The following is a 27,393-nucleotide window of genomic DNA, read 5'->3' as shown; positions in this document are numbered from 1 at the left end:
TTGTTTTCTATTATCCCAGTTTCCATGTATCTATCTGTTTGGTGCTTTTGTATTGTAAGTCACTTGGAGTTACTTTGTTTAAAAAAGTGAGCAATAAAGTTAACAAAATAAACCTGACTAGAAAAAAAAACACTTTCCTTCAGGAAACATGTGTCCCCAAACCTTTGTTTATGGAAGTAATTTGTGTGTTGAGGGTGGAGAGTTTTAAATGGTTTCAGGGGAGATTTGGGGTGCAAGGGTAGTGTTAAGCACCCCTTTTTTGTATACATGGATTTCCTCCTGCATATGTCATGACATTAGCATCACAAGGCAAAAAGGAGGTTGGGAATTTGCTATGTAATGTGTGCCTGTTCCACACTAAGTGGGACCTTCCTCCCAAGCCAATTTGTATACCGTATTTTTCGCTCTATAACACGCACCAGACCATAACACACACGTAGTTTTTAGAGGAGGAAAACAAGAAAAAAAATATTCTAAACGAAATAGTGGATATATGATTTTTGTGGTTCATGCTGTGGCCACAGACATGTGATCTGACAGTGAGTTTAGAGTAGCCCAATGCAAAAATCTTGAGGATCCATGTGGATCCATGCTTTGTAACCATGGAGGAGGGAAGGAAGGGGAACCATGGATCCTCTGCTCATGACTGCAGCAGATCCCCCCCGCCACCCACAGGTATTCGCTCCATAACACGCACAGACATTTCCCCTTACTTTCTAGGAGGAAAAAAGTGAGTGTTATGGTGCAAAAAATACGATAGTTTCAATTGGCAAGAGAAAAAGTACAATTACCAGTGGCTCCATCAGGGCAGGATTTGAGGGCAGCCTCCTTCGCCGCTGCCCTGCTGCCTCAGCAGAATGAGCAGAAACTCCCCCCTCCCACTCCAGCAGCTGGTTACATTCTGAAGCAGAACCTTAGAAGACTGTCCTGTTCTGGACACCACAGTTTAAGAAGGATATTGACAAGCTTGAACGTGTGTGGAGGAGTGAGACCCAGATGATAAAGGGTCTGGAAACCAAGCCTTATGACGAAGAGGAGTTAGCTGTGTTTAAGATGGAGAAATGTAGACCGAGAGGTGATATGATTGCCATCTTCAGTTATCTAAAGGACTGGCCAATGGAGGATGGAGCAAGTTTGTTCTCTGCTGCTCCAGAGGGTAGGACCCAAACCAAAGGATTCAAATTACAAGAAAGGAGATTCTGACTCAACATTAGGAAGAACTTTCTGATGGTGATGTTAAGAGCTGTTCAGTACCTTGTAAGGTAGTGAATGGACTCTCTTCCGTTGGAGATATTTAAACAGAGGTTGGTTGGCCACCTCTCAGGAATTGTTTAGCTCTGATTTCTGCATTGCAAGGCTAGCTGACCCTTGGCTTCCCTCCCAACTTTACAGTTCTGTGATTCTATGACTTGAAGTGGTCTCAAATTTAATATAGCCCAATTGGTGCAGGTATATAGAGCGGGGGCCCTCACATAATTTAAGTCTATAGTCTAACATTACCCAACTGCACCGCTGACCATTACAGCGACGCTTTACTGTTGAATTGTTAAAAAATATGTCTTTCCCCCCATCCTTGCCTGCAGCCATCTGCGGAACCTGCTTCATGCTTAAACAGCCCTGCTGTCCCTGGAGGGCCAATAATATCTGATGTTACTGAAGTGTCGCCATCTAATGCTGTGGTCATGCAGCCTGCTTCCAACAGGGAGAGGTAAGAAAAATCAAGTGTTTTAGTGAGCAACATGGATGGATGTAGGAGACAGAAATAAATAAATGCCACAGGAGACTGAATAGGCCAGGACCAGCTTTGCATTAGGGGCTCCTCCAGACAGGTGGTTTTTGTCGCCACCCCATCCCCATGTGTGTTCTGCAACATGTGGGATAGTTTAGTTGAGATTGCTGCATAGCAGGGGGTTGGACTAGATGACCCTTGGGATCTCTTCCAACTCTACAATTAAATGATTGTATAATTCTGTGTCACTGGTGCAATAATAATGCATTAGTGGTGGATTTATACTCAGTCGTCTGCTTATAATGCTGCTTTTGCAGGATGGACTCTTCCTATAGTGAGAATATCGAAAAAGGTTCCCCCTGCCACTTCTGCCTTTCATTCCCCTTTCCCCATTCTCTCAATTAGCATTTCCAATATTTATTTATTTTCTTGCCTTTATATCCCACCTTTTTTCCCAACAAGCTCAGGGCAGTGTACATGGTTCTCGTCTTCTCCATGTTATCCTCACAACAGCCCTGTGAGGTTGGCTAGTTTGAGAGACAGTGATTGGTCACCCAGTGAGTTTCCTGGCTGCTTGGAGATTTGAACCCTGGCCTCTCAGGCTTAGTCCAACACTCTAACCACCATACCACACTGTATTCATGCCCATTGCTTCTCCTCTCCATTTTGCACCCTCCCCTTGATATGGGGGAAGGAACTGACTTTCATGCACATTGGTTTCTGCTGTGTCCCTAGTTTTGGCCCTGGAGTGAGTTGAAAGGAAAAAAGCATCAGGGTGGCGCTGAAACTTGTCTTTGGTTCAGGGAAACCTGCCTCCTGCTGGTCAAGGAAGAACCCATTAGCCCTGAGCAGAAAGCCGCATCCACAGATCCTGCTGTCCCCTTGATTGGCTGTAATGTCTGCTCAGACCCTCCTGTGTTGCCTGTTGCCATGGTTCAGTCTGTGTTAGACGGCAGAGGGAGCTGCGATGTGCCACAGCCAGCAAGTTTGCAGACACTTGACAGAAGAGGCAGAAGGGCACCTCTAGACAGGTGAGGGGAGGAGCGCCACTATGTGCTCTAGCACCACACTGTTTCATTGCTTGTGGATGGAGAGTATTGCATGAAGGCTTTAGTAGTTGCAGCTATGCAAATATTTGCTTGTGCCTTAGGGGATCCTGAGGATGCAACTAGCAAAACACTGATTCTTTAGGTACTCATCACAGCAAAAATAACTATGGTAGAGATGGGGAGTGTGTGGCCCTCTGTATGATCTGGACTACAATTCCCATCATCCTTGAGCATTGGCCATTCCAGCTGGGGCTGATGGGAGCTTGAGTCCAACAACATCTGGAGGGCCACAGGCTCCCCATTCTTGGTCTATAGCTTAACCTAATTCCAGGTTAAGCTACAAAGTGGATCCTGGCATGAGACTCATAGGAGAATCCTATAACTTTCTTCAGAAACTTGTTTTGAAGATAAAATGGGGGAAGACAAAACACCATGCCCTTGCCTTTCGTTCCTTGGACAACAGATGGGGGGGGGAAGAGTGTTGATCCACTTGTTATACAAATGCTTAACCTGAATCCCAGTGGGCAACTCTTCCTCTTGTGTTTTCACAGAGCAGAAATCTCTGATCCTTTAGATAGTGCTGATTTGAATCTGGAAGGCCTTCAGATCCTACTGAGAAACCAGCAGTATAATCTTGAAGCTGCCAGTCCTTTGGATGTAAGTTTTTGTCTAATCATGATAAGAGTTTTATAGTTTCATCATTCTTGTTTTTCAAAGTGGTAGAAGCCACCCTTAGAGCAGATATAATTCTTCAAATCCATAAACTCCTCACACACATTGAACTAACTGGTTTCTGAATGGTAAATGGGCACCACAGTTCAAGAAGGACACTGACAAACTGGAACGTGTCCAGAGGAGGGCAACCAAAATGGTCAAAGGCCTGGAAACAATGCCTTATGAGGAACGGCTAAGGGAGCTGAGCATGTTTAGCCTGGAGAAGAGGAGGTTAAGGGGTGATATGATAGCCATGTTCAAATATATAAAAGGATGTCACATAGAGGAGGGAGAAAGGTTGTTTTCTGCTGCTCCAGAGAAGCGGACACGGAGCAATGGATCCAAACTACAAGAAAGAAGATTCCACCTAAACGTTAGGAAGAACTTCCTGACAGTAAGAGCTGTTCGGCAGTGGAATTTGCTGCCAAGGAGTGTGGTGGAGTCTCCTTCTTTGGAGGTCTTTAAGCAGAGGCTTGACAACCATATGTCAGGAGTGCTCTGATGGTGTTTCCTGCTTGGCAGGGGGTTGGACTCGATGGCCCTTGTGGTCTCTTCCAACTCTATGATTCTAAAATACACACTTTGAGATTATCGGGTTTTGCTGGAAAATGTTGAGACTTGGCTGGCTCAATTAAGCTCACTAGCTGGCAGAGATTTGTGGAATTAAAACGAATGCAAAATGCACCCTCCAGAGCAACATCTTATTATGTTTAACCTAGAAATTTGGCTAATGAAATCTGAGGAAGCAAAATTTTGGCATTTCCGTTTCTTTTACAAAATTTCAGGCAAAAGAAAGACATGTACACAATGCATGATTATTAACATATGGAACTCCCTGCCACAAGATGTTCCCATCACAATCACACTCTTCCTAGCCTCCCCCCCTCTGGTGCACAGAGTTTGGGTGAGTCAACAAAATTCAGCCACAGGTGGAATTTGGTTGCTCAGTCACCCACACAGGCTGCTCTGAATACCCACATCTACTTTATTTTATATCTTTCTTTGCTCTTTTCTTCTTGTTGTTGTTAACTAGAGATTTTTTGAAGAATTGGCAAAAACTGTTTCCTACAATCTGAACAACAGAAATCACCGTGACTGAAATCCTACCTGTAGAATTAATTATACAGTTTGACGCTACCCTGATATCTGAGTGAGATTCCAGGCGGTCCAGGCACTTACCCAGGGTTCATGGTTCCTTGGGAATGAGGCAGAGTGGAGACTGTGATGTATTTAGGATATATGGTTTATTTATACATATATACAACCTGAGCCTACAATGGGGGGTACTGACAGCATTAACTCCCCAATAGTGCCTTTCTTCCCCCATAGCCACAGCCTTGGATTTGAGCAGAAATCAAACATGGTTCTCTCTATTTCTGACTTACAAGCCTGCCACTTTTCCAGCTTCCAGCTCCTAGCTTAAATCACTTCACTCTTCACTCTGGCCTTTGTTTTTCTAACTACCAGCCAGTTGAGGAAGGGAGGCACACCTATTTTGTTTCTGGCACAGATCCACTTCCTTTGTTCCCTTAATGGCCCATTACCTAGGCTATCACCTCACCAAGAATTTGAATCTTTACTTGCTGGATCCTAGAGGTAAGAAGGGTCTTGACATACAGCCTACTTCCCCCCACCCCAATGCGGGCAGAGCAGGAATCAAATGAAGCAAAAACCTTTTATACTCCTCATTTTTTAAGCTGTGGTTCATCTTACACCTTGTTTGTTTTAGGTTTTCAACCCCACTATATCTGCAAGTGAATGGAATTTGAATGATGTGGAGGCCAATTTGTCCTCGGTAAGACATGCATGCGCAGGATGGGAGGGGGGTGGGAGTGGCATCTGAACACCACCAAAACACCTGTGGTATTGAACTGGGAGGAACTTGCAGGAGACTCTGAGATAGGGCTGGACAAAGTCCTTCAACACAATACAAACAGAACCACACAGACGTTCGCCTGACCTTCATTCCCATGAAAAGTGGGGAGGGGGAAATTTCTAGGGCCTGGGCATAGCCAAGGGAGGGTGTGGGGAAGGTCAGTCACCCCCCCCCCATCAAGTTAATCAGTACAAAATACTTATCTGAGGTTCTGCTCCCTCTAACATAAAGCCTGCCCCCAATATAAAACCTGGCTATGCCCATGTTCTAAGGTGAGTAGTGTGAATCTCTAAATACTTTCGGGTGTGGGATATGTTTACTAGAAGGCTGGGTTGGCTTTTGCCTAGGAGCCCAAAATTTCCCTAAGGATGAGAGAGAAATTTGATTTAGTTTGCATTTAAAGTTGAATCCACTAAACTTGCACGAGATTGAACAATATGCAAACCAAAACACAGTCATCCTTCCATAAATGCACTTCTCTGAATTTTGCAATGCTGTTCACCAGTCAAGTAATATGTACAAAAGATATTAGTGAAAATAGCATGAACAGAGTAGCCACGTGCCCAGACACAGCTGCTTTGGGCCTTAGACAGCCTCTCTCTGCATTTAGTGATGATAGTTGCCTACCTAGCACAGCTATTTCCAGGACAGCAGATGTAATGTTACTGCTTGATTGGTTTCTCTGTCACAGCACCCCTCTCTTCCTGCCTTTGTATAATTGTGCATTGTTGTAGTTTGTGTTTTTGCATCAGGACACAGATGCCAACTGTGGATCTGGAGAAGAATGCTAATAAGAGGTCCTCCCGAGTGTTAAATCCCCAAATTAATGCCTCTTGCTCAGGTACTGCTCATAGCTAACCTTCCACACAGAGAAGTGACAGTCTACCATGCAGAGGCTGATTTTGCTGGCAGAAGCATCCCTAATTAGGAGCTCTTTGCAAGCAATTCAGCAAGTTGTGACATTTCAGAATGAACTTTTTGCTTTTTCATTTGGCTTCCTGTGCTCCCTTCTACCTCCTGTGCAATTTTCAGCAATGCAAGCCCCATCTCAATAACTCTGTTTGCACATAACACTTGCATAGCCAGGACTCCAGAAGCATTTAATCTTAGGGTGTGTTCACATTGCTGCCTTAGAACTCAATGTTGTTTTGGGGTGCATTTTATAGCATTTTGCCCTTAGCAGTGCACATCTTTCTGCCTTAGTGTCAGATTTGTTTCTGCTTGTGTGCGCACCTTGGACCCTTGCCAGGTCAGGGATGTCTTCACCCCTGCAAAGGTGTTCACCCCATGACTGGAGTTACATTAGAAATAGTTTGTGGAACAATACATCCAACAGTAGTCTTTTATAACAAAGTACAGGATAAATGTGCATTTTGGATAATGTTTTGTGAACATGGATTAAAAGCTCATCACTGGGAATGCTGGGAATGCATGGTAACTGGGAATGTGAAACCAACCCTTAATTTTCACTAATCTTGGCTTGATGTCGTATGGGAAACAAAGATGCTGTTATAAATTCTAGTCAGTTGCAAACAAGTATTCAATGTCACTGGGGAGTTAAGAATTCAAGAATATTCATAAATGTATATTGTTCATTAAAGAAAATCAGAATGAACCTTTCCATCTGAGACTTGGTGAGTTAGGTGTCTTTCCGTGATTCCTGGTCATGGGCAGTGTATGTTTGTGACTGGCACAAGAGGGGAACGTATAGTGCCTGAGGTAGGACACTGTAAAATTTTGCAGAGCTTCTAGAGGATTGTGAAACCCAGAGGTTCCACAGAAACAGGGTTGAAAAACACTGCATTAGAGTGAGTTGCTGTATGTTGTTACAGTCTAACCTGCCTTCTAAAATTTGAAAATTTAGCAATCCAATAACCTAAATAAAAACATTGGCTAGGTTGCTTGATATCAGACACCTATCACATGGACCATTGTCTTATTCATTGTTCATCCTCTCCTCTGAGAGAGTAGATGTTATGTCACATTTTGTTTAGATCTCTGCCAATTCATGTTAACTAATACACTGGTAGAAATATTCTCTATTTTCTATTTGTGTTCTTAGGGAGAGACGTCATTCTGGAAAGCATCTGTCTGCACTTTTGGAGGAGCAACACTATGAATGTACCAAACAGTTTATCTTTTTACACTGGGTCTAGAACAGCACCTTCCTTCTTTCCTGTTGTGGACTTTAAAGTCCCAATCTCAGTTACATCCCATCGAACCTGATCTCCCCAAATGAGAATGATGAGTGATCTTTTGCTTAGCTTAAACTATTTATGCCTTCCCTCCCCCCCCCTGGGGGGGGGACATCTAGCAGCCTGAATGTAAAGAAGTGGAAGTCAGTCACTCATAACAGATACACAAATGTGATGCAGTCATTTTTGTTTCTCTGTCCAAGGTTGTGAGTGACAGTTAACTGTCAAACGGATTATCTGTATGTTTTTGAAGCTCCCATCATGCTATAAATGAAGCTTTTATTTCTGAACTGCTACTGACAGTGAGTGAGGAGGTGATCCCTACACACCGCTTTGGTCCTGTCCAATGCTGTGTCCAGTTTTTTCTCATGAGATATCTTAGACCTAAATAAAAAGGTACGTATCTTCCCATGTTCAGTCTGGGTCCCATGATCTCACAGGGACCATCCTGGTCATTGTCTCATCTCTCCTGTTTTACGATTGGAGCCTGAAAGGTCGTCTCTAATTTGTGCCTAATTCCCCATTCCGGTTACATCAGCACATAGTGCTATATTGACTGTTGTGCCAAACCTTGACATTATCAGGACCAGCTTGACAAATGCCAAATCTAGCTTGGAGCCAGCTGCATGTCTTACGCGTTCACACAAAAGGACTGTGCTAAAATTAAAATTATTTGGGGAGGGTTGAATGAAAAATTGGATGTGCTGCTGAGAATTCTAATATATATTCTTCTAGCTTGACTTTTTGCAGAACTCCCAACTATGGGCATTGTTAAATTTGGGATTGTTGTTTTTTTTTGAACATGTGAAAAAATGTTATGACTTCACAGATAATTGTTGTAGCTTTATATTTATTTATTTTAATTGTTTCTTTCAATTTGCACCTGTCTTTGCAATCCTGCGCCTGCCAACCTAGCAGTTCGAAAGCACCCCTGGGTGCAAGTAGATAAATAGGGACCGCTTACTAGCGGGAAGGTAAACGGCGTTTCCGTGTGCGGCTCTGGCTCTGGCTCTGGCCAGAGCAGCGATGTCACGCTGGCCACGTGACCCGGAAGTGTCTCCGGACAGCGCTGGCCCCCGGCCTCTTGAGTGAGATGGGCGCACCAACCCCAGAGTCTGGCAAGACTGGCCCGTACGGGCAGGGGTACCTTTACCTTTACCTTGCAATCCTGGGTGATCCTTGGAGAGTCATTGCATGTCTTAAAATTGCAAGTGTGAGTGCAGTTTGCAGAAATCTATAGGGCCTGTGGCTACAAATGCAGCCCTGAATTCCTGCTGTTCAAAATACATTTGTGAGATCCAGCCTTGAGAACACATGGAACTTCTCCTCTCTTGAAATAACCCTTCCTTGTCATCTTACCCTGAATTTATTAACCCAAGATATCGGGGTCATTCTTGGGAATATGAACTCTTCTTACTCTCTCCTTTACCACTTGCTTGCTTGCTTGCTTGCTTTGAAAGCATGACTAATGCTAACATAGATTTCTCTCTTAATTAATGTTTGAAACCTTGGTTAGTGTGTAACATCTGATTAAAAGGGAACAGGGTTAATCTAAACTATAGTTAGTTTTGATACAAATGTAATGTGTTGAATTATGGTTAAGGCTAATAAGGAAAAAGTGGAGGGATTGTGCATCAGAGAGGTGAGCTAAAAAGTGACCATTTATTTCCAGGGCTTTCTCCTGATTTACAGGTTGTGCTTTGCTGGAAATGAGATTTATAAACCATGGTTTGCTGGACTTGACTGTTATTTTTAGTCACCTAATTGTGCTACATGGTGTTCCAAAATGTATCTGTTTAGGGATATTTACATAAATCATTACCTAAGGATTATCTTGCATAACATTATGGTTTATTGAGCTGGAGTAAAGTGATAATGATAGATTCCTTGGGAGATGTTGCATCCAGATAGCAACTTCCTATGTAATAGGGTTGCATGATTTAGCATTGAAAGAAAAGCACAAGCAGCGGCACTCATTAAAATGTTTGTGTATATTTCTTGCCAAGCCTTGCTTTGGACTGTCATCCGCCCTCATCTTGTTGATTCCTTTGCCTGCCATGTGGTCCAGCAAGGATGAACATGGCATTCAACACAGTTCCTGGTCGGCTTACAGGAATTTGGTACATTGGATCAGCATTCGTAACACCTGGAAAATCATTTGTCTCAGAAGTACCCACTGACAGGATTATCTCTTAGAAAGCTTGTTCCCATAAAATGCCCCTGTGGAGGCAAGCTGTGGGGCTGAAGTCACTCCAGAATTCCTCTATTTAGCTGTAGATTTGTGCATGCTCCATGTCTACACAAACTCCCTCCAGGATACTTTAAACTGTGTGTGATGAAAATAAAGGGAAAGTGAGACATATATTGATGAGTGAGAATGCATCAGTTGGCTTCCTTGGCTTTTACAAAACTTTGAGAGCGGCAAAGCCTTATTTTTACTTACTAATACACTGTAATGCTTCTATACTGAAACTTTATCAGGTTTATTGCCAATTTAATGGCTATGGTTTCCCTAGATTCCTGGCACATGTAGCTTGGTGAGGATACTGAGATTTCTCTTATACTACCCCCTCAGAATGGGATTTTGCATGGTTAATTTGTGGGGAGAAAATGACTATTAAGCCAGTTCCGGTCAGTACTTAGACCTTTTAGAACAGAGAAAGAATGTGTTTAGGTCAGAATTAATTTTAGACAAGAGCTACGTCTTGATAAACTATTTGTTAGAAGAACCTAGACCTAGAACATGGTACCTCATATCATAACAGAGTACCTCTCAGCATGTGCAACATGCCTTCCTCATTCCTCAGCAAGCACACCATCCCACACATACCTGTACTAGAGAGGCATTGACTTTTACCCTAGCACCTCCTAAGTTTAGAAATTAAGCATAGCTTCAGTGGTAGTGATGATTTGTAAAGGGGCAGGTAGAAGGAATGCTTTAGCACCAGCGTGTGTGCCTGCTAACCATTTCTGTGCCAAAAGCTTCCTTACTCCATCGCAACCCCTCTGGGATCTGAATGCTAGCAGCTGACATGGACACACACACAGAGTATATGAATGCACATACCACAGTGCACACACACCACACATTGTCTATATACCAAAGTGTAGACACATTACAGATTGGAACACACAGCAGCACGTGTGTACATGCACACACATGTACCCTCGCTTCTCAGCTGATTTTCCACATCGTAACTTTGCTGGGCAGAATTATTTCTGAAGAGTAGACAAGATGATTTTCTTCCCTTTGCAGCTTTAGCACAATCTGTTTAGTAGCAATCTGTAATTTTTGTAGAATCTAGTGTTTTATACATTTTTGTAGCTCTCTTAAGACACCACTTGCAATGATACAGGTGCAGCATTTTAAAAAATGATATTGACTGAGAAACAAATTAGCTCCCAACCCTTTTCTGATTATAAAGTGATTCACTAGAGTGCATACCCCTCTTATCTAGTTTTCTTCAGAAAGTGAAAATCAAGGGGAATAGAGTTATCTCTACTTCAATGACTTTTTCTTGAAAGGTAGTGTGTGTGATTGGTTTTCTTGGCTATTTTATGCTTATTTTATTTTATGCTTATTTTATTTTATACTTGAAGTTGATGTGCTGAACCTGCAATTTTGCACTATGCTGTACATTTGTAAAGTTTTACAAGGTATGCTAATTAAAGAGGTTTTCTTTTGTCCTCATAAAGTTCTGCTTTCACAGCCTTTTATTTTCCTTGGATTCATTTCTCTGTGTATTAATATCAATAGCATCCTATATTAGATAAACAGACTTGCCTCCCTATTTTCCCATACTGTAATCTTGCCTTTCCTCCAGGGAACTTGGAGGTATCTATGGGATTACTCTGTTTTATTTACCCCTGTGAGGTAGTTTAGGCCCACTCAGTGGGTTGTTCTTGTGTTGCTTCACCTTAACATTGTCACCATGGGTTAAATTATAAAAATATTTATAGCAGTTAATGCATTTGTATAGGGGGAGGGATTGCATGTCTCACTTGCATTCTGTTAGAAGCCATCAACCATCCAGTCACAACTCTGTGTGCTTTTATAATTCTATATACATAGGAGATCAGGGTGGTGATACTTATACTTTTACACATGCTACTAGCATTTGTTTTGATTTGCAAAGATGCATATAAGCAGAAACAATTGTAAAGTATTCCATTCATTAAGCATCTGTCAAATTATAATTTACAAGCAATGTTCAACCAGATAGTCCTTCAGCCTGTGACCACGGCAGCCACAGGGCCTAAAAAGACCTTGCAACACTACCTGTCTGCAAGGTGATTGTACTTTGGGGGGCCGCCTTGTATACCGCAAATAATATTTGTAGCCGTATCAGGATCATGAGCCCCCAAATTAAGATGGTGACCTGGCCAGGAGCAAATGTTACTCTCCTAATGAACAAAAGAAGCTGTGATGCTTTGTGGGGGTGGGACTAGGGCACTAAATGTGGAAGGTGGACTCTAGCCAAAAGTTCTGGATGGAGATTGGGAGTGGATGCTTTTAAGAGGTTTGAGGTGCCTTTCTGTGAAGGCTAGCTTGTTGGGTTTCTCTGTCTATGCTGATGTCATGGGTGTTCAATATACCCCACCACAAGTCGGATAACAAATGATGCAAGAAGCTGAGAATAAAATCATTTACTCAGACTGAATTACAAATAAAAGTAAACATGTAACCAAAATAACAAAACAATGGCAATGACTTTCTACAAACCTAGAGCAGAATCCAATAAAAGTGAAGTATGTGTGATTTCAGGGGGAGAAAGTTAAGCATGTGCTCAACTCTCACCAAAATAAATGAGACTTAAATTATCTTCATTTTTGCTGGATGCTACTGATAAAACAACCTTTTCTCAACAGATGAAAGAAAATAGACTGAAAACTGAATTCATCCTTTAAATGTTGGTTACCTGACTTGGTGGCATTGAACTTTCACAGATGCATACTGTGGGTGAACTCGTGTTGCTTAGCACCTGGAAAGACCAATGCAGAAGGCCCCCATCTGCACCATGGCACTGCCTGCTCTGCCATTGATCACAGTGTGGTAAAAGTAAGGCACAACTATTGAAGAGAGCCTGGACTTTTGCTTGCCAGGATTGCTTGCCTGCAAGTAGTGTCACAGAAAGCATTTGTGACTAATGTTAGGGTTACAGCACTCGCTGTGATGCAGTAATGCTAATGAGCAATGGGAAATATCTTGGCTTCTATTTTATAAATTCATACAACACGTCTTCATTTATTTTCAGGAGTATGCTGCTCTGTATCTTCTTCAGAGATATTCCCTGTTAAGAGGTGAAATTTCAGTTAGTTTCTGGACATAGGAGCTATACTCTCCCCAAATACCTTCCTGAAGAGAAGGACCAGTTATTAGGCCAGTCCAAAGACAGGAGTGACAGCTAAGATTCGGTCTAAACTGGACCGCTCAGTAGTCACTGCAGTTCATTCCTGCAGTGTAAGTTATAAGCCAGGAAGGCCCCAGGTCAAATCTCTCTTCAACCACAGACCCACAATATGGCTTTAAGCCAATCACTATTTCTTATCAACAGCCCCTTTCCTCAAAGCTCTTAACTATTAGTGTTAGTGTCTGTGAACCTCATTTCTTTAAAAATGAGCGAGGATTTCATATTTCAAGCAGCAAAAAAACAATCGCTGGATGTTTACATTTGAGAAGCTAAAGCACATGGGGAAATGCTCAATTACCTTGTGCAGAAACATTGTTTAAAACACCCTTCCAGATGCAGGACTTTGCAAGTGTCAGGCAAGCCCAAATGATCCAATGGGATCAGTCCAGCTAGGACAGCAATGGTGGGGTCTCACCAGTTACCAGTGTGTGAATTCTATGCTCTAGGATGCACCTCTTTGCAATACCTACCAGTCATAGGAGGATTTTTGCTGTATCAAGACTTCCATAGGCTCAGATTCTAGGTTCAGTTTAGACTAACTTCTATATGTGGAATTATGTCCCTCATTTACCCACTGCGCATGTCCATCCCCTGTCTAGATTTGCTAATGGCAACCAATTGGCCATAATATTTATTTACTTAAGGCAACTATACACTGCTTAACAATTAGAATTTCTAAGTGGTGAACATAAAAATGAACCATACCAAAAATAAAATAATAACAATTCATGAAACCAAGCAAACCCAAACAAAAATCCATGTTTGCATGAAGCCTACACTCATAAAGTTCATGCTTGCACAGGGCCTGCAGAATCCATAATTGTGGTAGTCATTCTGCGGAGAAGCTTTATGTGTATCAGATCGAGACATATTCAGCTCTTCTATGCACAGCCCCTATGTAAATGTGATGTCCATATATGGACATCTCTTAAGGGAAAGATACACACCTCTACATCCATAGAAGCTCATTGAAATTAGGCCCCAAGTATCACTTCAAGTATAGCACCACTGAAATAAATGAGTTACTTTAAAAATAAATAAATAAAGTTAGGCTTTAGGTGTAAGCATTTAGCTGTAATTATAAACCAGCCACATTAACTATGTGTGGACCTGGAAAGAGATGAAGCTACCATTAACTGTTTTCTTGAATAGCACATAGTTGGACTGGAGCCTAGTTGTGAACCTATAGGGCACATATACTGACGGTGCTTTGTCCCGTTATTAAAAAAATGAACAGGTGGCTTAAAAAAAACCCAAGCAGGTGGACCCAAAATCATGTCTATGTGAATTTACCTGTGCAAGAGGATACACTGTGGCTCTCTCCGTTTTCCACAATGTCTGGAATTAACTCATCTGCTTCATCATCTGTTAATTGTTTCAAAGGCCCTGGAATCTCTTTGATCAAGGGTTTTGCTGGTTGTACTTTGGCTTCCAATACTTCCTCTTGTTGTGTTAGAAGGTCTGTTACAATGGGTTCTATGGCTTCCTTTGGACAGACTTCGGGTATCTTACATGTGTTTGAAAAGATAGAGATTGGGATCTCTTCTGTCTCTATATTCCTAGAAGTGTCTGTATTTCTTTCAACTATGAAGTCTCTGTCATCACTTGCTTCAGAAATCACTTCAATCTTTGGAGAACTTGGCTATAAAGGTAAAAAAAACCAACCAACTTGAAAATGTCTGTATTGGCATAGATGATAGATAATTTATTATGGTCAAAGACCAGCTCATGTAACATAACACAATAAAAACAGCGTTCATAAAGATAAAATATACAACCGGAGCGGATTGCAGCAATAGCTCATAAGTTAAAATTGAGATATATACATACCGTACACCCGTACAACTGAGATTTGGGCTACCATAAAAAAACTGAATGTGAGGCACCCCATACATTTCCCCCAGTCTAGTCTTGATACTCTCTACCCTCACACTATTCTAAGGGATGTTGCTTTCCAAAGCACACTGAGAGTTTAACTCCTCAACAGTGGACCAAATTAGTCTGCCAGTGGTTCTAATTTGGCCCATGAGGAAGTTTTTCCAGTGATGCCTAGCTCTCTCACATCTGATGTCAGTAAAGTCATGGCTACAAAGCAACATGTGAGAACCTTAAGCTGTGCTGCTGATTGGCTGGAGCTCCTGGTTGGAGCTCCTGAGTGGAGCTCATCTCTGCAGAAAGTGGGGCTTGCAATGGAGCACTTAGTGTAAGTGTGGTGAACCTTTGGCCCTCCAGATGCTGCTAAAGTATAACTCCCATCATCCATGCCCATTGGGCCATGATTGATTGCTACACCTCCTACATACATTTTGAAGTAGTACAACCATGTATTTTATCTGCACACTTCAACTTGTTCTGAACATACAAGCCTGTGCATATGTGCTTGATGTACTCTGTGGCATCAGCTAAAGAATTTTAGAGTGACACATTGGCTAATATTAAAATATCTCTAGAGTCTCCAGATCTTCAAAAAAGGCTGTAGCTCTGTTAAGAATTTACCTAAATTAACTGTAAAAACACAGGATTAAGAAAGCACTGTGCTATTAGAATAACTCACCTTTCTAGTGAAGATCTCTCCTGGTGAGACTTCCAAATCTACATCTTCCAAATCAGGTAGCTCCTAAAAATTAAAGTTATTCTGGAGTTTACTGAAGGAAGTAATTTTTAAAATACAAAATTTAGGAGTTTGTGGAAATACAAAACCCATTTCTGAGATGTTTCATCTTGGCCATAACCCACCCTTTCTTCCCTCAGTTAATACATACATCAAGAAAAAGTTTCTCTGGTACATCCAACTTAATTTGTTCTATCTCTGCAGGGTCAGCAAGTTCAGTGAGCAAAAGTCCAGGTGTAGCCATCATATCTACTGGCATCTCTAAAAAAATGAAAGAGACAAAACGCTTAACAGATCTAGGTATAAAAGTATAGAAATGGGAAGGTTATACTGGGCTCTCTCTCTTTTGTATTATGCTCTGTCCCTAGTAAAAGGCTGTCAAAAATTGTTCTGTCACTGAATAATAATAATAATAATAATAATGAAATTTTATTTATACCCCGCCCTCCCTGGCCAGGGCCGGGCTCAGGGTGGCTAACACCAAATATAAATTACAATAAAACGTAATAGAAAAAAGGAAAAAAACAGTTAATTAAAATACGTCTTAAAATACAGCTTAAAATGCAGCCACATTCTAGTAGTAGCCCATAAATCAAGACTATAAAGGGAGGAAACATCAGATATTCACCCGAGCCAGCTATCCATGCTAGTCCTACATGAGGCAGCAAAAAAAAAAAAAAAAAAAAAAAAAAAAAAAAAATCAAGGGAAAATTTAGATACTAAATCCCATATAAGGGGTCAGACTGAGTCCAAGCCAAAGGCCAGGTGGAACAGCTCTGTCTTGCAGGCCCTGCAGAAAGATGTCAAATCCCGTGGGGCCCTGGTGCCCCACTGCAACCTATATGGCTGACTTTGCACAAAATCTTAATTGCAGAGACATTTTCTACATGAGTGCTGCACATTCCTGGGACTCTTCAGAATTGACGTGAAGATCTGCTAGTCAAGTTACTCACAAAATATTGTCCCTCTTGTGAAATGCTGCAATATGCAAGCATTTTTGCAGCCTCCCTATAGAATGTTACCTATATATGTGGATAAACTTTCCTAACTAAACAAACCCCACCTTCAGAGTCCTGGTGAAATGAAATGGATGAACCTTTTCCCCAGCCAACTCTACAACCAAAATATGGATGGTGTTTCAACTAGTATTGCTAGTGCATGGTCTGAGGACACATGATGCAGCCACCTTGCTGAAGCTAAGCAGGTTTGTGGTTGGTCAGTATCTGGATGGGAGAGTGTCTGGGAGTCCCCATGAGGACCACCTTGATTTCCAGGATAAAAGATGCACTAACAACTAAATAGATGCATACATACATACCTTCTGCAGTGCATGTAAAATCTGAATGCATGTCAAAGCTCGATTCTTGTACTTTCTGTTCATGATGACCTCTATGACCACTCTCTGGTCTCCCCGACTGATCTCCTATAATTGCTCCTTCAGCCACAGCCTCCTTGTGGGCATCCATGCTGTCCTTCACAAATTTATCAATCTTCTCCTTTGTTTCCAACACTTCCAAAGTACATGAGTCCTTTCCTGTAGTGTCTGTCTCAGTGCTGCTGCTTGAAGATGGGTTTTCCTCTAGAACAGCCCCAAAACAGAAAGAGAATAAGTGTGCATGCAACTAATCCTAATCCTTGGGTTTTTGTTGAGCAATGTGACATCAGTCGATTTATTGGTTTTCTTCCAAAAGGATATGAAGGTTTTCCTCTTCTGGGAAGTTCATCCTTGACTGCATGGAAGGTAGTAACTAACTGGGGCATAAAGAGGGGACAAGTTCAGCAAGTGTGCTTCTGCCCCTAAACCTAACCCTACCCCCACTGGATGCTCAAAAGAGCTATGGTGGCACAGTAGTTCTGCTCAAAAGTTTAAACACAAACCTTCTTCACTGTCAGCTGATGTTCCATCTCTTTCTTCTATTTCCCACTGCCTTTTCCTCTCTTCAGCTTTTTGCCGGATTGCGGCAAGAGCATCAATACTGTCTTGGATCTTCTTCCTTTCTTTTGTGTCCCATGTTTCTCTTTCACTTTGTTCAGCTTCACGGCCACCCTTAGCCCAGGCTTCTGCACAGGCTCTGGAAAGAATAAAGATGACTACCATCAGACACATGGAATGATGTTGCATTAATTTCCGTGGAACTTATTTCTACATAATGAACCGACTCATATGTCTGGCAGTTTCCACAGCCTGAAAGTGTGCAGTGCTGCTGTTGGGCCTTTCATCCAGCTGCACTTGCAGGAAAGGGCAATTTGCTCTCCCTGGTGTGTGCTTAATTAATTGTCATTGTTATGTATGATGGCATTATATGGATTTTAGATAACTTTGGTTGTGGGGTGGCTAACTAAAATAGTAATAAAAAATGTGTGAACAGTGCTGCTATGTGGGACTGTAAAATTATTATTATTTATTATTTATTTCTATTCCACCCTTCCTCTGGAGGGAGCCTGGTACAGTTACACAACATCATAAATATAATTATTACAAAATTAAAATTACCAAAATTATATTTCAAACCATGTAAAACTACCTGCCTCCTGACACCCACCTTCCATTCATGTACAGTGACCAAAAATGGTCCTCAGTTTCAGTCTAAATAACAACAACACACTCTTCATCAGGGAGGGTGTTCTATAATCAGGGTGTCACAGCAGAGAAAGCCTGGTCCTGGGTCACCTCCGCCACCACTCTGGCAGTACCACAAGCAGGATCTCCTCCATACGTTTTACAATTTGGATTGGTCAGTTGTGGAGTATTGGGGAGTAACATCAGGGAGGGGTGTTTCTAGGACTAAGATGAAACTGTGAAATTCCCTTGCTGTTTTTGCTATTGGATGCTGCATGTTGTTTAAGTAATCTTGTTATATTTGTGTATTGAAATGTGGTTTTCTCTGTGTTCTTATATTTCTGTTTTGCTATGTTATTAAGAAATTGTTTTTGTGGTGTTTGTTTAAAATGCATCCGTTTCTTTGTTGTAAGCCACTTAGAGCAAGACTCTTGTGTGAAAAAGTGGCATACAAACGAAGTGAATGAATGAATGAGACTGTCTTTAAATTATGCTACCTCTGTTTTCCCAGTCACAAGCTTGCTCTCCTGAAGTGATTGTTTTGTGGGTTGTCACATTTGTGAGCTGAAGCAGTTTGTTTAGGATCAGGATCAGAATCTTACAGGCCATTCTGGTGTGTGTGTGTGTGTGTGTGTGTGTGTGTGTGTGTGTGTGTATTATAACAGCCCCATGTTAGTTGTTAATATATCCATTTTTCAGACAACATAGTCATAATTGATTAGGCTACTAATAATATTTTAGACTGGTCATCTCTCCACTCTCTCCTTTCCCATTTTACCTGTCCTTTGGAAACACTGGCCTGTCATCCAAATATGTCAGATGTTTCAATCTGATGGTAAGTGTCCTCCTGTAATAAGGAATTTTCTTTATTACCTCATTTCCCATTAAGTTCAATACACGCTGCAAGAAAAGAAAAAAAAGCAAAACAGCTTCAATTTAAAATACAACAGTAGAAATTATTTTTGTACAATATGTGAAGCCATCCTGGAACTAAAAATAGTTGAATATATATCTATTTAAATCATTTTCATAGGATCAGCTTTGAGTAAACTTTTGTTCACTTATCCCCATAGCTACACTGCAAGCATAACTGAAGTAACTGCACCTTCTTCTCATTTACTCCTGCAGAAGAAAGGAAAAAGGTGCACTCAGAGACATTATGTCATATTGACATAACCCATCAAGGATTTTGTTTCCTGATTATGCAAATTTATTACAGTAACTCCTCTCCTACCACCCGACTCTAAATTTTATTAAGGCATGTTAATGTCCCTGAAGCACTGGATACAACATATATCCTTCCACAGCGCAGTAAGATCAGTGGAACAGAATCATTTTGTGCCTGAGAAATGGTGGATCAGATAAAGCAATCTTTGAGTTGTTCTTTGCTTACCAAATCAGGCATTGTCTCCAGGACATCTAAAATGTTTGGATCATCTAGCCTATTGTGAGAGAGGTCAAGAACACTGATACTTGGGCATTGCTGTAAGTGTTGTATGTCTTCAACTGTTTGCAGCTGATTGTGAGCAATCTGTAGAGTGTGCAGAACTTTCAAACAAGCTGTTGAAAAGTAAGGATACTGTTAGAGTAAGTAAAATGAATGGGACTGCCAAATAAATTAAAGAATAATAACAAAGGCAACAAGATTATGCTACCAGGACCAATTACAGCTCAAGCAAGATTGCCATTTTAGGCATAGGGACAAGATTCTCAGAAAGTTCTGCTTGTGGATATACTGTACAAGATTAAAATGCACACACCCACATATTGTCCTCTGAAACACTGGAAAGTCCTCAGTCATACCAAACTGGAACCGCAAAGCCCAGTTCAGTCCCAGAGTATAGGGGTCCAGGTTAACTGGCCACAGAATTGTAATTAGGAATGCTTATTAGTTAAATATAAGTATAGAGATACGTCTGATGACAACAGTTTAAGGGGCAAGGAGTTTATTTCAAGAAGGGACATTTAGATTAGATGTAGGGGGAAGTAATCTTACTCTGCAGTTGATCAATAAAACACACTTCATGATGAGGCTGCAGCATTGCTTCTCTTGGGCATATGACTATAGACATTAGTTCATTTTCAGGCCCGAAGTATGTGCAAGTTTTATTTTGTGTCCTTGTGTTACTATCCTTGTGTCATTCCCTTCACAAATTACAGGCACAGGGGCTCGTTTGAGATAAGGACCCTGTGTGGAGCTAAGCGTTAAAATGCTTCAACACTCACCATCACGCCCCACCCCCCAAACTGGTTTCCAGTCTGGCTCGCTCCACTGTTTGGAATTTAAAGAAAAGGTTTGCACTGAAGACTTTCAGTGCTGAAAATGTTCCTCCTTGCTCCATTTGACTCAGTGTATATTGTCCTGATTTCCTTTGAATCACATCAGTGAGGCTGATGGGAGTGGGGGGGGGGGGAGTCTTGTTGTCTGGGCAGCCCTGGACCTCCATAGACACCATCCAGGCTTACATCCCAGGGAGGTCACTTCAGTGCTGCTAACACAGTGATTTGACTTCATCCCCAGAGGCACACACCTGTCTCTCAAGACAGACAGATGCAAACAAAAAAATTTGCCTCCACAGAAGCCACCAGAAATTGCTGCGGAAATGCTTTGCACTGAGTTTTTAACACATTGGTGCCCCTACATGTATGACAGTAACACCACTAAATAACACTGTGTTCAGGTTATGGATCTTATTTCAGTGAAGTTAGAATTCTTACAGAGGTTTTCAATTGTCTTGACATAATTGTTGCTGAGGTTGAGAGAGTCCAGCTTTTCCAAGGGTTCAAGATTCTCAATTTTATTTATTAAATTCAGCTGCAGATAAAGGCAACGCAAATCTGTCTGTGCATCCAGGTTCTCAATCTTAGTCAAGCCATTGCATTCCAGCCATAAGCACTTCAATCCTGTATATTCTTCCAGGTTCTCCAGACGATCAAATCCTGCAGGAAGAAAAATGCAGTAAACACAATGGCAACATGGACCATATTTCAGAATGAAGTTGTTATAATAAAAGGAGTGGGGATATGGTTTTAAAGTGGGGACCCATGGACAAGAAAATACTGTTGAATGCTTTGCTTTGCCTGCCCTCCACAACCTCTAGCTCCATTCATGTTTTTCTTGGCTTTCTCCAAGGCTTGAGTATTGTCAAGTTCTGGGCACCACAATGTAAAAATGATACCAACAAACTGGAACATGCATGAACAAATAAGTCCCTCTATCGGGTGATATCTGCATTGCACACATAAAATTACTTAAACATAGGTACACAAATACTGGCTTAACCAACTAGCCAACTGTTATTTGAAGAAGATCTTAAAAAAGAAGCAGAGCCTGTTTTCATTTTTGCTGCAGGTAAGAAGATCCAGGGGCCCAATCAAGCTAATATACTCCACTGAAAGTTAGTTACATTGAAAGCAACACTGAACCAGTATCCCCCCCACACCCTGCCCCTGCAGGGTTAACAGCTGTGGGAGAGGAGGAGCAATTCAGATTGGGAAAACCATGAGTTAAACACCCCTTTCCCCACTGCCACTGCTCCTATCAAAATCTGAGCCTCTCACAGGTGATTTTAAAAATTAAATATATTGTCAAAGATCCATTTACAGATGCTATAAATCCTTACTTATGATGAACTAAATCTCATTGAACTGAGAGGGGCCCATATAAAGAAAGAAATAAACCCCTCGGTTCAGTGAGATTCGCTCCATAAAGATGCATAGGACCTGGGCTTACTAACTTTAGCTTGAGTCTTGATCTTCACTTACAGAATTACCACAAAAATCACAGAAGTATCCTCCCTGTTAAGACTGTGGACATCAATACCAGATACTGGTATATGCTGGAGACAGGAGAAGACTATCCCCATCATGTTCTACTGGTTTGCTTCCAGAGGCATCTGCTGGCTGTTGTTGAACAAAGAATGCCAGAACAGATGGGAGTTGAAACATGCACTTGATTCTGAAACATTTAATAAAATATTTGTATACACTGACCTAGATTTAGATTCTACAATATTTCAACAAATTATATTTCTATGTTCTCAGGCGTTCATGTTCAGTTCTTTTACTACAATATAGCTAGCAGATTGGCCCTTACCTTTGTAATGGAGATAGAGGGTGTCGTTCAAGGATGGGGTCACATACAATTTATGCTGTTTGCAGAGGTCCCTCAGTACCTTTTTGGTCATTCTAAAACATTAAGAAGTAGTGTGAGTAGAGTACATACTCTAGAAGCTCCATTTGCTTATTTAGAAGGCAGATGTGCTGCTTAATATTTATATTTTCACCAACTTCCTCCCCATTGCATCACCTTTCACGAGGTTCAGAAAGTTCCCCAATCCTTGGATTACACTTTCAGAGGGGAAGCAGAGGCTCTGCATACAGAACACTGAATCCAGCCAGAATAATAGCTAAAGAATGTTGTTTTAAAGTTTGTCGAGGGGTGAGATTTAGCAATAAAGAGGGTATTATTTTTGGTCAGCTGTTGCATATCTGAAATCTGTGACATTTTATGCTGGTTGCATAAAATGCATGCTCTCTTGAGAGAATTTTCACACAAAGGCTCAGTGCAAAACCAACAAGTAGTCTGGATTTTATAATTATGTTATCAAGTTCATTACTGACACTGATCCAGCTTCAAAACCCTAGTTTTCAAACTTCAATTAAAAGCTAACTTTGGTTAACCATAGCACCACTGTAGACATAGCATGACGCTAAAGTTAAGGGAAGTGACTGGGGAATTCATGTTGGGGAGGGTAACCTGTGAGCCTACTCATAATACCTTGACATGGTTAAGAGACTGGCAGCACTATAAAAAAATTCCCTGATTTGTTAAAGTAAGACCACCAATAAAAACTAAATTACCTCAAACCACCTTGTTTGTTTGATTGTTCACAGGATGAGCCAGCCGCCGGCTCTTGGTCACCATTTCTATTTTCCTCATTCTGTTGATGTATGTTGGTCACAGAGCTGTCTCTCTTCTGTGGTGCTTGGAGATTATATGTGAAAATACAGTATATTGCAGAATGTATTTTAAATGTATAGATCCAGGAAATTCACCTTAAAGGCAGAAACTAAAGTTTCTTCAATGAGCTAATTGTTACATACAGTAATACCTACTGATAGCTGCAGTATAACCAATATGCCATACTGAGCTCTTTGGAAGAAAAGGGAGATAAAAATGTAATCAAGAAATAAACAAGATACATTGCTGCAGGCTCTCTCTGGCCTCCTCCCACCTTTGCTATGTGAAATGAATGGTCTGACTGGCCTTACTCCTTTGCCTGAAATTGAACATAAAAAAGAATTAAATTCCAAGAAAACTGAAGCCTCCCAATGATCACAGTCTTGAAATCAATCTTTTTGGTCTGACCCAGCAAAGCAGTTCTTATGCTCTTAAAAGCACCAAGACAGTTGATAAAGACACAGGAGTAAGTCTCTCCCCCAGCCCCCCCCCCCCACAAAGGGTGGCTGCAGTTTGCAACTGTGGAGTAGAATAACCCAGCTAGAGAATACTTGAGAATAAAAGTTACATGGTCCCATCATTCACCCAGTCCATCACACCATATACCAGCCACTTAATCTAGCTTTCGAGCATGAGGGCAAGCAATGCACTAGTGTTTTCCTGCTGACTAAGGATCAGAGAAATCCCCCATAGTAACACCCAGGAGGAGTATGTGATCCTGACGGGAAATTTAATGTGGCAATATCTTTCATAGGTCTGTAACTTATAGTACTGATATTTTTCATGTAATTTACCTGGTTCTCCATTACCACAGTCATTCCTAATAATTTCCGACTTCAGTTGCTCATTGGCAGGATCTTTTTCTGTTCCTTGTTCTCCTTCTGGGAGTTGAGGCTGTAGTTCTAAAATTCAGACAAATGGAAACAGGCTCACTGGATGTTTAAATCTGCTAACTCAAACAAAGAGATGGGCACTCCAGAGGGAGGCCTCTCATTTCATTTTGTTGCATGCATGTAATATTCCAGAATATACACATCTGTTCACAACAGAGGAATCTGTATCTGTAGGGACTGTATTTGCACTGCAGTGTATGTCTGCATTAATTTAGTTTTATATGTGGCTCTCTCTCTCTTGCTGGAGCTTTTACAAGTGCAAGAAAAGAAAAGGTCAGGAAAATGACAGGGCATCATTGCGATAAGAATGGTGAACATTCCCAAAGTTGGCCACATTTTGTTCAGTTCTATACAAAAACTCCTATGCTTGTGTAGCAAAGCAGGGAAGTACTCAGTCCCCCTTACTATTCTTAATTAAAAATAATAAATAATAGATTAATTTAAACCTTAACATTGGTATTTAATATTATTGTATGCAAACCACTTCAAGTTTTTTTAAGCGTTATATAAATCTTGCCAAATTAAAAAATATATTAACAAAATGGCAGAAAGTTGTGCTTGTCATTCATTTTAGCCCAAGGAGTTGTCAAAATTACTTCATGTTCAAAAGTTACACACACACAGCCTCCAATAGCAAGAACTACCTGATTTTGTTAAGTTGTCCTCATTGCTGGAACAGGTGTCCACCTGCCTGCAGTCTTTCATGCCTTGACCATTCTCTTCCCCTGCAACAGCCTCTCCTGACCCAGGTTCTTCACTGAGTGGATGCATTTTGAAGTGTTCCTACTGAGAGACAACAGGAAAGTTACAGCATGCCCCACAACTCTCTACCTTGTATTTATTCAGATCATTCAAGCATAACTGTATGTGCAAATCATAGTTTTAAATTAAGTGTTTTTTTTTATTTTGTATGATGACCATGAACCCCTTTGAGAAACATTGTGTGAGAAAAGCCGTATACAAATCTTGTAGATGAATAAATGTCCCTGCATTTGGCAAAGGAAAAATAGCACAGCAGACCAAATTAGAACCCCAGCTGGGTATAATAGGCCCACGGGCCAGAAGCCCTTCATACCTGAAATAGACAGGTGGCAAGATGCTGGTCCATTAACTCTTCTGCCCCACTAATAGTACATTGGTTTAATAAGAAATTACAGTCCACTATTTATTATTTACATCATTTTTATCCGGCTTTTCTGCCAAAGAGCAGCTCCCAGGACAGCCTACAAATATTGATGGCAAGTACTTGGGCTCATAATTTGACAGGTGACAAAAATGGGAAAAGGACTATATGCAACTATATGCTGATGGACTATATGCTGATGGACTATATGCAACTGGCCGAGATGACTGGCAGAATCCGAGACCTGGGAGAAGAGAGGATTGAGGAAGACTGGAAGAAATTTAAGACGTATTTACAAAAATATTGTAATTTGGTTGAATGTTAAGAAGGATGCTAGATTATAAATAATTGGCCACCACTAAATTAGATTTGAATTTGATGATAAGTGAGATTAAAGAAAACATAAACCTTTTGGAGAATTGCTAGATTATATTTAAATGAGTGGATATAAGATTGTAAACAAGTTGATAATTTGCTTGGAAAAACCTTTTAACGATGTAAATGGGAGCGGGAGACGTGAGGGAGTCCAAAGAAGTGATGAAACCACGTTATGATATAAGTAATGTTGTTTATTATTTGTGCATTTGTATCCAAAAATTTTAATAAATATTTATATAAAAAAAATGGGAAAAGGACTAGGAGGATGTAGGAAGAAATACAGGTAAAACCTAAGCCCCGTTTCTCAGTTGCATAATTCTTGTAGTGGCCAGCTGGAATGAGGAGCCAAATGTTGCTAGTCTTCCAGCAGAGCTGTGGTCCCATCTCTCCCCTCTCTTGTAGCCTACTGTAGAAATACATTACAGTGCAGCATCATATGGTAGATGGCATCACATTCAATGCGGCTTACTCCTAGGTATGTGTCTTCCCCTTATGCCGCAGTCCCACACTCACTTATATGCCTGACTTCTGAGATGTAGTGTTGTTTGTTGCTTTTCAAGGTGCCCACAACGCTGTTGGTTATTCTGCTTGCTGTTGAATTTTTCACCTTTCAAATTCCAAATTGAGGGGTGCTAAAAAGTTGCAACATGACTTGGGAATTTAAAAGATATTTTGGTTAAATTAATATAATGTAGTTTTGTTGGGGTAAGTAAAAGAGTAAAATTGCATAAAGGTAAAGATAAAGGGACCCCTGACAATTAAGTCCAGTCACGGATGACTCTGGGGTTGCAGCTCTCATCTCGCTTTATTGGCCGAGGGAGCCGGCGTTTGCCCGCAAACAGCTTTCCAGGTCATGTGGCCAGCATGACTAAGCCGCTTCTGGCAAACCAGTGCAGTGCACGGAAACGTCATTTACCTTCCCGCTGGAGCGGTACCTATTTACCTACTTGCACTTTGATGTGCTTTTGAACTGCTAGGTTGGCAGGAGCAGGGACCAAGCAATGGGAGCTCACCCTGTCGTGGGGATCGGCAAGCCCTAGGCTCTGTGGTTTAGACCACAGCTTCACCTAAAAATGATTGCCAAGAACTTGCAGCTATATTATTTGTTGTTATTATTTTAGGTATTAGCCGATACTTTCAGAAGACAAAATTAAAATTCTTTGGTTTTCCAGAAGCAGTTTACATGCTTCCTTATCAAATATGAACTTACCAAGTTGTCCAATAAGAAAAACAATAGCAGAATTGAATTCCTTTCACCCAAAACCACTCATTGAATAAATCTGCAAAAATTAAATTTCACCCCCAGCAGCCTTTCTCAACCTGTGGGTCCCCAGATGTTGTTGAACTACAACTCCCATCACCCCTAGCTAGCAAGGCCAGATCTCAGGGATGATGGGAGTTGTAGTCCAACAAAATATCTGGGACCCACAGGTTGAGAACCACTGCGTGATTTGCGCTATGCAGCAGCCCACTTAAAGTAACACAGAATACTTCTCTGGGCATAAGCAGAGCACAATCCCTGCTCGGGAGCAATAGCTGCAGCCGGACGCCACGTAACTGAGCAGGGGCTCCCAGACAGGTCTGCTTAGCCCCAGCACCTCTTTGTTTGAAACACACGCCCCCCCCCCCCCAGCTTGCTGTCCCCATTTAATACCCTCCTCTCTTTCTCTTCTTCGCTGCCCACTCAAGGTGTCTTCGCCATCCTTCCTCTCACCAAGGAGATGCTACCGGGGGAAGCCTGGCTGCCCGAGCCCCTTCTTCACCCAACCACACCGGCTTCTTCCGTCAACGGCTCCTTTCCAACAGCTTCCCCCCGTTGCCATGGCGACGGGCCGACCAAGGCACGACTCTGCGCACGCGCGAGAGAAGAGCTGGGTGACGCACTAGGGCC

At 41.5% G+C, this 27,393-nt stretch overlaps 2 protein-coding genes across 8 annotated transcripts in view; one reads left to right on the top strand and one right to left on the bottom strand.

Moving 5' to 3' along the window:
• Window positions 1–11,258, top strand: part of HSF4 (heat shock transcription factor 4) — a 23,914-nt gene extending 12,656 nt beyond the window's left edge. Inside the window, exons 8-14 of the mRNA XM_083749967.1 lie at window positions 1,584–1,708; window positions 2,533–2,760; window positions 3,330–3,435; window positions 5,222–5,287; window positions 6,103–6,209; window positions 7,431–8,462; window positions 8,676–11,258. Coding sequence (XP_083606093.1) covers window positions 1,584–1,708; window positions 2,533–2,760; window positions 3,330–3,435; window positions 5,222–5,287; window positions 6,103–6,159 — 582 coding nt within the window. The 3' untranslated portion in view covers window positions 6,160–6,209; window positions 7,431–8,462; window positions 8,676–11,258. The remainder of the gene's footprint in view (window positions 1–1,583; window positions 1,709–2,532; window positions 2,761–3,329; window positions 3,436–5,221; window positions 5,288–6,102; window positions 6,210–7,430; window positions 8,463–8,675) is intronic.
• Window positions 9,401–27,354, bottom strand: DNAAF1 (dynein axonemal assembly factor 1). 7 transcript variants are annotated; one of them, XR_014566991.1, is made up of 15 exons: window positions 27,157–27,340; window positions 24,646–24,787; window positions 23,903–24,010; window positions 23,009–23,132; window positions 22,242–22,333; window positions 20,864–21,085; window positions 19,539–19,705; window positions 18,924–19,045; window positions 17,464–17,657; window positions 16,904–17,164; window positions 15,737–15,846; window positions 15,529–15,591; window positions 14,268–14,616; window positions 12,483–12,854; window positions 9,401–9,889 (listed from the first exon to the last, which is right to left on the bottom strand). XR_014566991.1 is itself a non-coding variant. In XM_083749923.1 (15 exons), exons 3-15 carry the CDS (start codon window positions 24,770–24,772, stop codon window positions 12,805–12,807), a joined length of 1,989 nt encoding a protein of 662 aa, XP_083606049.1. In that variant the 5' UTR covers window positions 24,773–25,288; window positions 25,761–26,153; window positions 27,157–27,335; the 3' UTR covers window positions 12,196–12,804. The 7 variants fall into 7 exon arrangements, 5 of the variants coding, with proteins under 5 accessions (XP_083606049.1, XP_083606048.1, XP_083606046.1 ...); XR_014566992.1 differs by having other exon boundaries at window positions 24,646–24,784; window positions 27,157–27,335; XM_083749923.1 differs by lacking the exon at window positions 9,401–9,889 and adding an exon at window positions 25,761–26,153 and having other exon boundaries at window positions 12,196–12,854; window positions 24,646–25,288; window positions 27,157–27,335.
• Between the last annotated feature and the right edge of the window lie 39 nt (window positions 27,355–27,393).

This window comes from Podarcis gaigeae, assembly GCF_964106915.1.
Source record: "Podarcis gaigeae genome assembly, chromosome: 8".
Classification (NCBI taxonomy): domain Eukaryota; kingdom Metazoa; phylum Chordata; class Lepidosauria; order Squamata; family Lacertidae; genus Podarcis; species Podarcis gaigeae.
Note: the sequence above shows the minus strand (reverse complement) of the source record. Positions and strands in the feature narration are given on the sequence as shown.

What these genes read in the sequence shown, in the direction of transcription:
- DNAAF1 (XM_083749921.1), bottom strand. Translation starts at nt 24,772, where the DNA reads ATGCATCCACTCAGTGAAGAACCTGGGTCAGGAGAGGCTGTTGCAGGG. An exon ending in CCAGTGTTTCCAAAGGACAG is followed by an intron (nt 17,658 to 18,923) that starts GTAAAATGGGAA and finishes TATTCTTTCCAG; the next exon opens with AGCCTGTGCAGAAGCCTGGG. An exon ending in TTTTACATGCACTGCAGAAG is followed by an intron (nt 15,847 to 16,903) that starts GTATGTATGTAT and finishes TCATTTTTTTAG; the next exon opens with AGATGCCAGTAGATATGATG.